This window comes from Chinchilla lanigera, unplaced genomic scaffold (genome assembly GCF_000276665.1).
Source record: "Chinchilla lanigera isolate Chin_1 unplaced genomic scaffold, ChiLan1.0 scaffold00106, whole genome shotgun sequence".
NCBI lineage: Eukaryota > Metazoa > Chordata > Mammalia > Rodentia > Chinchillidae > Chinchilla > Chinchilla lanigera.
In genome coordinates this window covers 1,669,459-1,685,180 of record NW_004955507.1, presented here as the reverse complement: position 1 = coordinate 1,685,180, position 15,722 = coordinate 1,669,459, and the positions used below count along the sequence as shown (strand labels likewise).

General features: G+C 40.2%; 1 protein-coding gene across 23 annotated transcripts in view; it reads left to right on the top strand.

Annotated features, from left to right (window-relative positions):
• The window catches only part of Sorbs1 (sorbin and SH3 domain containing 1), a 226,481-nt gene that overhangs the window by 163,867 nt on the left and 46,892 nt on the right, over positions 1–15,722 (top strand). For 16 of the 23 annotated variants that reach the window (XM_013506189.1, XM_013506176.1, XM_013506179.1 and 13 more), the window contains 5 exons: positions 828–942; positions 6,375–6,458; positions 10,225–10,290; positions 10,822–10,923; positions 15,445–15,494. In XM_013506189.1, coding sequence (XP_013361643.1) covers positions 828–942; positions 6,375–6,458; positions 10,225–10,290; positions 10,822–10,923; positions 15,445–15,494 — 417 coding nt within the window. The remainder of the gene's footprint in view (positions 1–827; positions 943–6,374; positions 6,459–10,224; positions 10,291–10,821; positions 10,924–15,444; positions 15,495–15,722) is intronic. The other 7 variants (XM_013506186.1, XM_013506184.1, XM_013506183.1 and 4 more) reach the window with 2 other exon arrangements.

Below are 15,722 nucleotides of genomic sequence, written 5' to 3'. Positions count from 1 at the left end.
AGAAAAATATAAATGTAAGTAAGTTATGGTCCTGCCTTTAAGAAATTTTCAGCCTTACTCAGAATTGAAATACAACCAGTGCAAAGTGCAGTGATGCACATGCACAAAATTCTTTGCAGACAGTTTCTGAGAATTCATCTTCTGAAAGCCATTTCTGGATGCCAGCTTAAGAATCTAGGTCAAAGGCTGAGATTGGTGGGTAGCAGGGTAGGATGTGGGATAGGGAAGAACACAGTTATAGTAATAGCAGTGTTTATTGAATAGTTGCTGAGAGCCTGGTGTTCTGCTCAGTGATTTACATGTACTGTGTCATCTAATCTGTACAACATCCTCCACTTTTCAGATGTGGAAACTGAGGTTCCGGGACATAAAGTGCTTAGTTAAGATCACCTGCCAAGCAGGTGGTATAGCAGGGATGTGAACCATAGTTGATTGGCTCAAGCACCTGTATTCTCTCTCTGCACTAGCATGAGCAGAAAGTACAGACCTGTTGGGGAAAGATAAACTCCTGAGAGCAGAGCAAGGTGAAAGATTTTCCCAGGGAAAGCTTTGCCTCTTCTTCTTCCCTTCTCCCATCTCCTCTCTACTTTCTGAGGCTTGGGTTTGAGCATAAGATACCTCAAATCCTTTGTGAAGTGAAGAAAGAAATTTAATTGGTTGTTTTGGGAAGCAGGCCAGCACAACTAAATTGTTCACCCTTGACTCTGATTTTTATGCTTTGGATATAAAAATCCCTTGATTAGACTACAGCCAACCAAAGCCAGACCATGGGAGAAGCTGATGTCAGTTTTTATGTAAATAGCTCTAATAAGATTTTCTTTTTACAGAAATGACTGGGAGCCCCCAGATAAGAAAGTGGATACCAGAAAATACCGAGCAGAGCCCAAAAGCATTTATGAATATCAGCCGGGCAAGTCTTCCGTCCTGAACAACGAAAAGATGGTAATGTGCATATTAAAGTTCTTTTGTTTCACTCTGCCTGTGTTCTTTAATCTGGGTGCATAGTGCAGTTGGATTATATTCTTTCCACCTTGAGATAGACTTGCTTTATTTAGAAGACAATGAAAATATGAAGTTTTTTTACTCTTTTCATTTTTACAGGTGTTCATAAAATACGTCCTCAGAGTCTGCTTTTAAAGAATTCTCTTATTGTGCCTCTGTTGGTCCTTTTGTGCATGGTTTTAACTAATTTAAATTTTTCTACTCACATAAAGATTGATTTTGCTGCTGCCTTTCTTAAAAAAGAAACTAACCATTAATTTATCAGGCTTATTGTTAACTGGAATGAAGTCAGGATTTTTAAAAAGTGATTTTTTTATTTGAACGTGCATAAATTTTATAGAAGTTACTAATACGTAAGTAAAAGCTAAATAATTAATAGGATGTTATATGTTGGCAGAAAGCCCAGGCCATTACAATGTGTCTTTGGGTCTTCCTTTTTTGATAAGTGTAAGGTTGAGAACTAACTTCGTATTCAGTCTAGTTTTTGGTTCCCTATACAAGTTCACATCTCCAGTCAATTATTAGTGGGAAAATGGCCTGTGTAGGCATAGCAGACCACCCTAGAAAAATGGCCTCTTCTCTGAAATGGGAAGAATTTTTACAAATGGATTTCTTTCATATCTGCCAATCATGCTTCCCTTTATTTACTTTCATAGAAAAAGCTGGCTCAGAATTCTGACTATGATAAAGGCATTCTCCAGAGCTCTATAAACATTGTAGCCCTCCAGCCATGACAGCAGGGTGGAATGGTTATGCTGGGGAGTGGTGTTTATTACATGCTGTTGTCACACCAAGCACAGAATAACTGAGCCTTGAAATGTGGATTCAAATTATATTCCCTCCACCCCTTTGCTCTACATGTTTTCACGGAATAATTGATTTAACTTTTACTCAAATAAAAGTATGACGTCTTTAAAAGCACAGAGGGCTAAGTAATTTTAATTAGGAGAAAAGGTCAACAGTTCAGAAGTGCTTTTAGAGCTGCCATTCTTCAGCATTTGCTATGCCCCACAGTTATTTTAAGCAGAAATTTCAGAGACAAGCAGAGGATCTTTCCTCAGCTCCCTCTTCATGGAGGTTTTCTGCCTATTAGATGGTTCCTGGTAATGGACATGGAAGGTAACCTTCCATCCAGGAGTTCCTGGAAAGAAAGTCCGGCTCTTCAGGGAAATTCCTAACACTTAAATACCCAACTTGGAGCCCACCGTCTATGTTCATACATTGAAATGATTTCAGGGACCCTGTGGGCCTTTGGATCCTTTGTTTTGGCGATCTTGTATGACCATTCATAAATTGCCATGGCTTTTACTGAAGACACATTCTTTTTATTAGTTTCTTCTTTGTTTCCATTTTCTTTTCTTAGTAATTTAAACACCTTTCAGAACTGGGAAACAACAGCACGTTTTGTTTTCCTCATTGGTATTATAATGGTGCAAGTACCTCCCATACCATAGTTTTTGATATCATTAACATTGTTTTTTCAAACCCCGGGAAGTGACGTACAGTGTGCCCCTGGGGCTCTCTGGGGAGTAGTGGAGACCATGTCCTTGTTGGCGAAGCACCATGTGAGTGTTTCTACACAGGAGCTCCTCTGTCCAGCCGGCCTAAGGCCCATATGTAACAGGACATAAACACCAAAGGCCCACCAGGGAGGCAACCTCCATCCAGTAGTTCAATTCAGAGCTTTTCACTCAATTCAGCTCTGTTCTTCCAAAGAGAAATTTTGAATTTTAGAGAAGAATTTTAGTTGAATCTTAATCTTTTGAGTCTGCCCTTCACAGTAGATGAATTAGTCTTTTACTTTTAATTATTTTCCTATTATTTTTAATCACATGAACAAAAAGTTGCAATGAGTTTCAGTGGGTGGGTCTTGCCTTTGGTAGCCACTCTCTGGTTTGCCAGAATTTGAGCATCTCCACACCCTTACACATCTCGGGGTGGGTGGGTGTTAACAGTGGTTAACTGTGTAGGTTAGTGACAGATGTAGAATCTTAACTAGCTTTTAGTTATCCATCTCCTTTTGGGGAAAAACCCACTTTCCTTTTTCCATTTGCAGTACTCACATCTGTTTAACCCTGTCAACCTCAGTGATGGCTTCAGGGGCACATCTGTGTGTTTGTAGCAGAAAGGGTTGAATGTGAGAGACAATTAGAAGTCAGCTTGCCCCAGGAGCATACTCACACCGCCCCAGACCCATGTAACATTACTGCTTTCAAAATCCCCCATGAATTCGCAACTTTGATCACCTCTTCACCTATTTGACTCACTCATAAAGGTCTAAGTAGCACTTGGCCCCTTTTATCATGGTAAAAGTCCATTTTCTTTTCTTCAGCGTTGGACATCTATTGGTTGGTGCCTGCTTTGTCAGAAATGACCTTTTTCAGGCTTTGTTTCTTTATACTTTAAAGTCCCTTACTGAACATGATATAAGCTTCATTCAACAAGTACACATAGACAGAGTGACTCTTACGTGCCAAGCCCTGGGTTAGACATTGGGCTCCCTGTTCCCATAGTTGTATAAGTAATTACAGACATGATATATATTTGAGAGTGTAAAACAAGGGGATTAACCCAATTAGGTTTCTTCCCAGTTCACCATCACTGTCTTCCTTTCCTAGCATTTAATGTGAGTCACCAGTCCTGGTTTAGCTTGGGGTCGTCTGCAAACTCAGTGAGTCTATCTCCTATCATTTGGAGTATGAGAAGTAGAATTTCATATAGGATACAACAATGTGGAACAGGAATTAGAAGATCTGAGCTCTATTCCAGTTCTGACTCTGTCATATATCTTGGGGCAAGTGACTTGATCTTCATGTTTTCATCCACAAATAAAAATATTATCTGGTTTGCCAATCCTATTGAAATAATTGAGTAAAGACAGTCAAGTGTGATAATATGGATACAAGAACCATGAACAAGGGAGTCTGGTAGCTGAGGCCTAGAGTCACAGTACTCTGGGAGAGTGCGGGAGAAGGACTGCAAGTTCGAGCCCAGGCTGTACAATTCAGTGACTTTGCGAAAGCCTGTCTCAAAAGGAGGTGTAGGGGCTGAGGATGTGGCCCAGTGTGAAGGCCCAGGGTTCAATCCCCAGTACCACCGGAAAACAAAAAACCCCCCAAACCATTATGAAGTGTTTTACAAATGAGCATTCCACATTCAGAGGACTTATTCAATTAAAACTTCAAGCTGATTTCTGGCTCCCATTCAAGCAGCAATCCTTTCCAAGGATTTTATCAAGCTGGGGAAAGAATCACCTGCAGTAGCAAAGAATGTAGCCTAGGATAGTGGAATTTGCCCTGGCTGCCAGAACAGGGGTCCTTCTGTATCCAGAAGGACAAATCCTACTGATTTGCTCCCTAATTGGATTTACAGCCGAGTTATATCTGACAGGCCAAATGCAGGTGGTAGTTCTGTATGGTGTTGCTGTTGGCCTTATTTCTGGGCTGTCTGAAGAATGGAGGCTTTTGGATCCAAGGCTCTGGACTCAAGTTGTTTCATATACCTCCTGGTTCTACTCTTGACACATCATTAACATCATCAGTAAGACAGTCTGCACACAGCGTTTGAGAATAAAATGAGTTATTCCTTCCAGGACTGTAAATCCCAAAACTTTCAGGGGAGTTTCCCAAGAGTTGGTACATTTAAATTTTTTTTTTAAAAGCCTAACCTGTTCCTAAGAAGTAGTTTATAAATACTCTTTGTAAAAATAAACATAAAATAAGTTTCATGAGACTCCATATTAGAATCTAGAGTGTTCCAGTGTCTAAGCTGTCATTCTCAAATGGTTGTGTCTTTGTTGGTATTGTGCTTCATTTCACTGAATAAATACAGAATTCATTTACCTTCAGGGAGGGCAAGCCTTCCTCTTAAAGATCAAAGCCATAGGTCTCCAGAGACATTCAAAACAGATTTATCGGGTGCAGTAGGACATACCTATGTTTCTGATTTTGTCTTAGTTTAATTTGAATTAAAAGTTTTCTGCAGTATATCCATATTGTCCTCTACTTGTAACAATAAGTCAAGGCAATAGTATAGGTTTTTCACAGGACCTTGGAAAAGAGGTTGATAAATGTCATTAAGACAGTTTGCAGCTTTTTCTACAAGTTGAGAAAGTACTATTAACTGATTCATTAAGAAAAATATAGCCAGGAAGAGCTGCTTTGTGATGCAGGAGCACCGAAGACAGATATCTACTGGGGGCTCAGCAACCCGCTTCTGCATATACCTTCCAGCGGTTAGCCTGGAGGTAAAATTTCTTATGTGATGTTTGCAGTCTTAGTAAGAAACATACATTTTATATTTTAGGTTGTTGCAGAAAATCACGATGGCTTTCTTTTTCTTATTATCAAAGTTTTTTGAAACATACACATACGTGATTTTAAAGCAGCGAGCCTCAAACATAGCTGATATGAACGTAGCTGGCATTTATTAAAGGGAGAACCTGATTTGCTTTCCAGACATTCACTTCTGAACTAATTATTTATAGAAATCCATGTTCCCACAGTAAGGTACCAGAAGCTTATACATATTTGATTCAATATTAAATAGCATGGAAGTATATATGTGATAACTCTTAGAGTTATATAAAGTGAGAAATATAACTTATTTTTGTAACATAACCCAGAAGTTTTCTTCCCCCTGTTCTGTTATCTGTCGTGTCCAGCTTTTCTGTCACTTAATTTTTTCTCAGCTCTTTAACATTTTTTAGAACACAGTATATATCCTGTCTATACTCATCCTCCTTGGGTACTTGTTTAAAATGTTTTTCACTCGTGTCTTCTGTTTTTACTTACATCATCTTTTACTTTACTGTGTACAAGACATGGTTTCTCACCTACCCATGTGCCATTAAAGATGCAGTGTTAACAAATCGGCTTTCATAGGTGTCAAGGCAGCCTTGCAAATATGTACTAAAACTATACTAGCCCATAAAAGCTGTTTGCTCTACTTAACTGGCATAGATGCTAAATGTTTGGTGTGCTCACCAGTAACTAAGAGTTCTTTGTAAGAGGAAATAAGGGATTTCTTTTTGCCCCCCACAATACTTAAAGTTACTAAGGAATGCTTTTGGACCCATATCAGATTTTGGACCCATGAAGAGCTGCAGTGTGGTAGAGTTCACCGTCTCCAGTCCATCTGCTTCTGCTCTGGGACTGGGAATGACTCTCCCTGCTCTCCCCCAGTTTCCCTGTTTCACACATCCTATCTTTCCTGTTTTTGCTGATACCAGTCAAAGTGGGCAGTTGCTACTCTTGAATGCAGTTGCTGTATACACCTGGAAACCACTGCATCTCTACTGGCCTGTTCCTATGTAATCTTTTCATAATGTTATCCTTCTCTTTCTTCCATTTCCCTATCACCAACCCCTATAGAGTCGGGATATAAGCCCAGAAGAGATAGATTTAAAGAATGAACCTTGGTATAAATTCTTTTCGGAATTGGAGTTTGGGAAACCGGTAAGTTTAATAGCTTCAGTGGTTATACGCCTTTTTAAATAATGCTGTTGATGCATTGTTCCTGCTAAAGAATCAGGTCCATGTGTAAGGAACTCAGGAAATGGGAGCAGTCATGTTGGTTGTCAAGAGCAGGACTGTGTCATCTCGCTCCAAACTGTGAGCTTTCCTTACTTTACTTCATAAAAAAAAAAAAAAAAAAAAAAAAAGACAGTGAGTTCTGGAAGTATATCTTAGCAGATTATCTCAAAAAACACAGCTAAATCATTGCTTCTCTTGGGACACCCCAACATACACACACTACTGACAAGTATCACATACCTGTGGATGGCATTATCTTTGCCACTGGTTCACTACCTTGACCAATGTCTTTATGGGATGCTCAAGGCAAGGAGGAAAATGCGTTACACACTGACAAACCAGCATGGTTCCTGCCTCAGAGAGCACAAACGGACAGCAAGAGCAACAGCAGGCAAGGGGGGCCTCTCTATGCAGATGCAACACGCAAGCACAACCCCATTCTAGGCATCTTCGAGGGAATGATTTCTATGAAGTAGGAGAGTATTTTCCAAAGTTTGGAATAAAGGTTAGGAATTCTAGCAAATTTAATATTCAACCTAATGCTCTGCAGCTTCCCTGTAATATCTTTGAGTTGACACTGATGATAATTGACTGTGACACTTGAAGGATGATTTTCTTTGTCCTCAACCAGAGGAATATGAAATAGAAAGGAGAACTGAGCTCATCCTTCCCCTTAAGATGGCCCTGGCATTAAAATTTTACTTTATTTAAAGTCTTAATTATTAAAACTGTGAAGAGAATTTAAGTGGAGACAATATGCATATGAAAATAAAACATTTTATTAGATATTTGTATGAAATGCAAAATATTAAGTCCAGCGTTTGAATTATTATAGTTTGAGATGATAGTTTCATATGCAGACAGGAATCAACTTTATAGCTCAGTGAAATGTTAAATTTCACAGCATCACACATTCTGCCTGCACAAACGGGGGTTTGTTCTGATCCCTCCAGGACACTGGTCTTGGACCGATCCTTGATGAAGTGCGCCACCTAGGGGCAATGACGGGGAACGAGTCTTGTCCAAACAGCCCTCGTCTCCCCCTCTCTAAGGCTTGGGGCACACCTATTTCTTCTACTTTCCCTCCCTTTTTTCTCCGCTGTTCACCATTTAGACATCAAGGCACCTCAGGCAATCTTTTTCACATGAAAATACAGAACAGAATCTGTACCATTTTCTTTTTCTTCTCTCTCTCAAAACCTGTTGCATTATTCCACAAAAAAGCTTCTTCTGACATACATACTATAGTTGCCTCCCACCTCATGATTTGATTGGTATGTTTAACAATAATAACACATTTTCATCAAGGAAAGCAAAAGCTTCTAGCAGAACAGTGAAATCTATTTAAATTATGTTTAATAAAGAGTCCATGTCATTGATTTTGTGAGCTATTTCAGAACCCACAATTTTCCAGCCATCTTATTTGCCAAGTAACTGAACCAGTTTTATCTGAAATATTATCTTTTGGGAAAAAGTTATGAAAATTTTTTCTAATTAGTTGTGATTTGTTTTTCTACATCTATCATCAGAAACAATTTTTGTCAATGATAAACAGTATTTTAGTCCCATTATACACTAAGTAGACTGAGAAAATAGCTTAGTAAATTAACATTATTTCTTTTGGAAACTATCAACCATACAACCACCTCAAATATATATTGAGAACACAGTCCCCTTGCATATTGAAGTCTTCGTCTTTAACCCATTGCTCTAACTGTCCTTAATTATTTGAAGACTTAGACATACTTTCTATGATGGCATTTTCTTTGAAGTCTTGCACATTCCCTGCAAAAGACTTCAGAGTCCTGATGGAACTGCTGTCTTTTGTGTAGATCTTGCTTTGAAAGGTAATACTTTTGAAGACTTGCCAAGATATCTTAATGTCCATATTCTAAGGAACAGCATCGTGATGAATAGTTCCTTATAGTTTGAGGCATCCGAAAGGTGGGCTTATTATCTAGTTGAGCCAAAAAGTTTGGGGGAAAAGTGTGATAGGGAGAATTTTTTCCCTCTCTTCCTTCCCTTACCTTTGTGGACCATAAGAGTAAGAGACATGAATAAAAGTATGAACCCTAAAAGTTGATTTGGAAAAGTTTTCAGCCATTGAGAAGCAGAATGAAATTAAAACTCCTACTGAATCATCTAGATTCTTGTTTCTACTTTTAACATTGTTGTTCACATCCACTCAGGTCCACTTACCCGAAGTAAAGCCTGCTGGAACTTTGACACTGGACATTTAAGCTAAACTGCTTTCTTCCACCACCTGTTCACTTCAGTCCACTCAAAATAAACTCAAAATTTCAGCAAAATCCTGGCTATAATACCTTCTAGCTCAACAAGTTATTGTGGAATAGTAAATAATTCAAGATTCCAGGACCATTTTAGAGGTTACTTAAAACTAAGTTAATTTGTAAACATTGTCTTTTTGTTTTATTTTGGGTTCTTTTTCAATAAAGAAATGGATATGGTAATGTGTGTGACTTTAAAAAGTCTGCTCCCAGGTGAAGTGTTAGAGATGAATGATAATTGCTAATGTCACTTACTTCAAAGCTTAGAATGTACATGTATGGAGATGACAGTGCCGACCTGCTGTTATCCTTGGTGAGCACACTTTGGAATCAGATTACTTTTCTTTTGCAGATTCAGTGCAGAGAACCTGAGCATCAGCTTTTTCTTCTCTTTTTTACTGAGATTTCTACAGAAATTGGCAGGATTTTCATATACACTTGAGGCAAAATTTCTCAAAATAAACCAGTTTGAATGCAGGCATAGAGTCAGTTATAATGAAATTTGCTTAGAATCTCAGGAGCTTTGAATAGTCTCTTCTTTCTCATCTCCCCAGAGGTCATTGTATAAGAAATTTCAGCTGTAAGTAGGTAGAACAAAAAAGTCCACTCAGTGAGAGAGAAGCTTCAGGGTTGGAAGTGTCTCGTAACTTTTGGATGTCCTTTGTACCGTATCTCTCCCTTGCTGAACCTACAACAGTGTCATAGTAGGTCTCCATCTTACAAGTGTAGCTCTGATTCTAACACAAAAGCTTAAAACAGAAAACAAAAACAGCCTTATAGTCTACTGTTTAAATTTTAAGTTTAAACTCTGTACTCAAAGGAGCATGGAAGGTGTGTCTTTATAACGAGCAATATTGTTAAAATCTAGTTAAACTGTAAAGGAGAGTTAAAAACTATGAAATATTCTAGTGCATTAATGCCCCTTTTATGCATGATTTCCTTGCTACAGTCCACAGAAACACATTTAGTTCTGTTTACCCTGTAGCAGCCAAACCTCTAGGTTCACACATTTTATTAACATACAGTGAATTTTTTATAGTGGGAAAAATGTAAAATCTCCAGTGTCAATCCTAGGTTGAAATTCACAATGAGGAATTTGGAAATTTCTACTTTTGTTCAAAATCATGTTAATGCTTCCCCTTTTTTAATATTTTCAGTATTTAGGATCCAACAATGATTTGCTGTTTATACACAGACACAGAAACACACTTCCTAGCTGGTAGTTCCGGATCGCCCTGGGGCGGGCAGCTTTGTGTCCTCAAGTCCCCAGCCCTTGTTCCGAGTTGACTTCTATGTTGGTCCGGTTCTCCCAGTGTGCCCCTCTTCGTTTGAGCCAGCCTCCGTGTTTGTCTTTATGTCTTTATGCTCATTTCTTCATTTCCTCCTCTGCTTCCCATCAGCCTCCCAAAAAGATATGGGATTATACTCCAGGAGACTGCTCTATCCTTCCTAGAGAGGATAGAAAGGTAATTCTGCTGTGCCGCCTCTGTGGACTGTGTGTGTGCTCTTTAGCTTGGTTAGTGTGAGTGTGTTTGTTTTCTTTTTTTTTCTTGAGTCATTTATTTTTTTCCTTTAAATTTGGTAACTTTTCTTTTTGGCTTGATGACAAAACTAACAAAGTCTCTAAGATACATACTAATGTTTAGAGGTTTTTAAGATACTTATTTTTCCGACATACATTATTTGTCACAGTCCATACTCTGAAAGGGGATAAAGTAGGCCTTTCTGTAAAGGTAGGATTTTTCTGGTATTTGTAGATTATCAAGTAGATTTTGGAAGCTCTGATACATCAGGATTTCTATTGTACATGCCTAGTGTCGCATTCTCTGTTTTCACGTCTTAACTAATTTCTGGTGAGCTCTGTGATTGAGTCATACCATCTCGGCCTTGCTAAACTGTAACACTTAAAAAAACTCATTTTCAAACTTAACCTTCCGTTCTTTCTCCCTTTCCTCTAAACTAAAACATTCTTTCTCGTCTTTTCTTTCTTGAACCAGACTAATCTAGAGAAAGATCTCAACCTCTGCCAAACAGAGTCAGAGGCAGATTTAGAAAAAATGGAGACGATTAATAAAGCAAGCAGTTCAAACTCGCCACAGGTATTTCCCAGTTTTTCTCACACCATTACTTTCTTTTCATGCTCTGCCTTTTTCTGCCTTCTCTGTTCTGTGGTTTCTGGTAGAACTGAGGTGACCGCCAGTAATGCTGGCTGTTTTCAACTGCATGGTGTTTCCGACGTACGTTTTAGCACCCACCCACTTCCTACCCATCCTCATCTCCACCCCGAGTTAATTTTTGTTTGGATTCTTTTTGAACTCTACATCTTCCTTATAGGGGATTTTTCCAAATACACACAGCGTGGCTGGTCATTTAAACTACCCGCTGCCCCATACCATGGCCTTTTTCTCTGCTTCTTTGCTTTCAGTGAGTGACCCTTTTAAATTCCTTTTCTTTACCACTGTGTACCTTTTCTGAATTTTGAAGCAGCTTTTTTTTTTTTTTTGGCAATTTCCTTGTCTTTTTTGTTATCCTTGGGAGATACCTACCTTAAGAGTTGTTTTCAGAAACACAGCAGTAAGCCAGGAACAGAGGTGCACATCTGTAACCTCACTGACTTGGGATGCTGAAGAAAGGATCACGAGTTTCAGAACAGCGGGGGCAACTTAGTGAGACTCTATCTCAAAATGTCAAAAGGGCCGGTGCTATACTTCAGTGGTAGAGTGCTTGCCCAGCATGTGTGAGGCCCTACACTGAATTCTCACTACTGACCTAAGAACAAAGCAAAAAGCAAAACCCAAAGCACAGTACTAGTGATTTGGGTGCCCTTTCTGTGCAAGGCACTGTCAGCGCGATAGCATAGTGGCACTTTGTTTCACAAGCTTAATTCTTTCAGCACCTCTGGTGGCAGAATTCATTCCACAATTCTAGTTGCAACCGTACTGCAAAAAAACCATGGAATGAATTCTGCAACCAGAATTATGGAAATAATTAAGTTCATGAACCGAGGTACCACTGTACTTATTAGTTTTAAAGGTCAGAAAGTTATTTAAAAAAATGTACCTCAGAGGTCAACTGGACACAAGCAAATGTTTGGGGTTGAACTTGCATTGATATTGTTAAGGGATGTTATTGATAAAATACAGTTTAAAAGTGAGTCCAAGGTAAATGGGTTTCCAAGGGGAGAGCAAATATTTGCAGAACTGTTCCCAGGGCTTCTGACACAATTAAGAGATTCTCATAAGGGAAGGATATCTTTAGAGAAAGTGAAGAAAGAATGTAGATGCTCAAGAAGCCAAGAAGATCCACAAACTAGAGCAGACAAAGTGGAAATTGTTAATGAATCTGTGTTATACATAAGCAGAACTAAGACTAACAGGGTTAGGCCACTAGCATGAGTAACTGGGATACAAAGAGTCATGTGAGTGCCAGAGACTTAAACAGAAAGGATGGAAAAACCATCCTTTATTATGGCTATTAGTGGTATTAGCCAAATAGAGCTCTGATAAGAAAGCTGCAGGTCCGTCAGGGCACTTAGGAGTCAGGGATCCAGAGTCACCAGAGGACGAGAGAGCCAGAAGGGGCAGTGGGCAGACTCTGGGCTCCTCCTCAGAACCTGAAGGAGGCACAAGAGGTGAGTCAGCGTGTATGCGATTGAGGCAGATAGGTGGCGGGCGTTAGGGGAGGATGGATAAGGGGGAGCTAAATTTCCAGCCAGAGTGGAGACTCGAACGTGGTGTAACCATGGTCAGATTCAAGGTCCCAGGTGAGAACTGTGGGTTCGGGTAAGTCCTAAAGTGATCTGAGCTGTGGATGAGAGGTATGTGCTAGGTTGGCAGAATGAATCAGTGGTACTTTTCAAAGTAGCCCAATATAAGAGAGTGTTTGTAACCCACACAGAGATGGGAGGCAGCTAGAGAGCTACTGAATTAGCTGCTGCCCTCTGTGGGCAGAGCCTGCTTCAGGGACCCAGAGCGCTGCCCGGGGCATAGTGGGCACATTACTTGAGTGGTGCTCGTTATTCCTGAATGTGTGTGAGAGGGGCTAGCAGGCTCCTTACTCCAGGCAGCACAGAAAGTCAAAGCTCTCCAACAGTGGATGCAGCAATGTATGCTAAGAGCCAGAAGGGAGGTAAATCTTAGGAGAAATCAAGGAGTTAGCCCAGATTGTAAAAGGTGGGCAGAACTTAGGTACATGGCCAGAGTGTGAAGTATTCATTTGAGGCACGGGGAAAGCATTAGAAGGGACATGGAAGAAGACATGTTTAAGGAATAAGATAAATTCTGCTGGGATAAGAAATTTTAAGTGGGAATTAGTGGGAGGTAGGTTTGGGAAAGATAGTTGACACTGGATTGTAGAGGCTTAGATCATCTGGCTAAGGAGATGATGGGTTTTGCCTTCAGACCAGTGATGTAATTCAGGAAATGTTATAGGAAGAATAGTGTCATTGCTGTAGAGAAGTTAAAATGAAGGGAGAAGAAAACTTGAGTCTCAGAGAGCAAGGAGGCCAGTAGTCCATTTGTCCAGATGTCATGATGAAGCCCTATTGCGGTAGCACCAATGTGCTGGAAGTAAAATGTAATGTACTTTTTTTTTTTTTTTTTGGTACTGGGAATTGAACTTAGGACCTTGCGCTTGCCAGGCAGACGCTGTGCCACTGAGCTATCCCCCTGGCCCTAGGAAATGCAGATGTAAGAGAGATCACCAAGAAAATTGCAATAAGACATTTTCACTAATTGGTGTGAAGAACAAAGAATTGAGAGAACTTTAGAATTTAGTCCAGACAGCTGCACTAGTGAGGATATCAGTATGGTACACAAAGCCAAGAGAAAAATCAATCCAGTATTAAGATGAGAGAGTTGATTTGAGGTATCTGACTTCTGAAGTGTTGCCTGGGCATTATGTAGGGAATATCCAGAAGATATTTGGAACTCGGACCAGGGCTCATGGAAGAGGCAAGGACTTAACAAGTCAGTTAGAGTCAGCTGAAAGAGGTAATTATTGATGCTGTAGGAATAGGTGAAGCCACTTAACCCTGGAGCAGTTGAAAGACTGAATAAGAGAGGAAACCGTATTAAGAAAAAGGAGGGGAGCTCATGAGTTACCTGCTGGGATGCTGGGTGATATAGGACGGGCAAGGGGCAGAGTCACACAAAGGACAGTTTGGAGGAGTGGCAGGAGATAAGTAATAGATCAGGAGAAGGTATGAGAACTACCCCAGTGCTCTAGAGAGATCCAAAGAACAGCTCCCAAAAAGAGTTTATAGGTTTAATAACTAAGAAGTTTCAAAAAACTTTGGAGGTTGCAGGGTGAGCAGTCGATGAAAATTAGAGTGCAGGGAATCCTGCAGAAATACAGCGTTGATGGAAGAGATACAGTTGTGCAGGGGAAGAAGGGAGGGCAGGGCAAGGGGAAGGAGGGAGAAGACATTCCTAGAGAACTGCACGGGATCATGCAAAAATTTTGCCGTGGTGGAGACCAAGGCAAGGTCTTCAAAGGTGGAAGACCAGGATGGAACAAGTGGTAAGAGGCCAGAGGCTGGAGAAGGAGAGAGGAAGGGTCGACAAGACCAGACCAGTGCGGCCAGCAGGCGGAGAGTGAGTTTGGAGGTGCGCGCATGTGCCTGCCTGAGAAGTAAGGGGGCTGGGCGAGGCAGGGTCACCGTCTGGGGACAGCGGTGTTCTCAGAAGTGACAAGACCCAAACCTGCAAGTTAAAGGTGGGCATTTCAGCAGGCAGAGGGCCAGGCTGCCTTCTTGCCATCTCCTCCCTCTTTCATAATCTCTTTTCTTTTCCCTGCTTTCCCTAAATGTTTCTTTTCGCAATAGCTTGTTTTCCTCTAAACAGTCATTTTTAGAGATAGGGTCGTTATTAGGCATATATTTAAAAGTTAATTTTTACACTGATTTATTCATCACAAATATATCGAACCCTTTACATTTTCTCTCCAATACGACAAAAGAAGCCATAAGCCATAATTATGTTGCTTTTCCCCTGCATGTAGCTCTTGGTGTTTATTTTTTTCCTTTTGTGTCATGGCCTATAGTTTTATAAAGCATTTCCCCATTCGTGTTGAAATGTCAGTAGTAAAGTTTATGAAATTGCTTCTGTCCTGATTTCCACATTTCTTAAACTGCAGGCATAAACAAATTCTCTAAATACAGTGTTGTCTTTTAAAATCCACTTTTGTGCATCCTTTATCTAAATCGTTGTCTGACCCTCTCTGGATGTGGCAGTTGATGTGCATGAAAGGTTCTTCAGTGGGCCCAGCATGGGGTTCTGAGAGTGGGGGACGCTGGTGAAGAGGGTGCTACCTGTGTGACTGCTGCATGCGGGCCCACTGGGGGCTGTGGCCCAGGGAGCCTGCCACCGAAGATCAGTGTGAATCCAGAGGCCGTGGCCGGAGCCCCTCGGAAACATGGCTGCATGTACTGGAAGCGGAAGACTGGAGCGTGAGAAAGCCCATTGCCCGGAAGCCAGGATCCTTCCATCCAGGCCTCTTGTCAGACAGAGGTCCTTACCCAGACAAGGACTGGAAAGTGGGTTATTGCTTTTTCTCTTGGTTTGAAACCTCTTAGTAAAAATAAATTATCTGCATTTTTTTTTTCTTTTTTTGATTTACAGAGCTCAGCAGTCAGCCCCACTCCGGACATTTCTTCAGAGCCTCCTGGATAGTAAGTGACTTCACTTTGTTTTTTTATTTTTTTATTTTTTATTTTAAAGAATAAAAGAAGGATAACATAATAATAGGGGGACTTAGCAAATTACAGACAAAATGGTAGGAAATTATCAATGGTTATTGTTTTACATATTATTATCTACAAAATAGTTTCTCAGGAAAACAAATAGACAAATAATAGTGAGTTAAAGACAAAAGAGGTAGGAGATTATCAAGAGTTGTG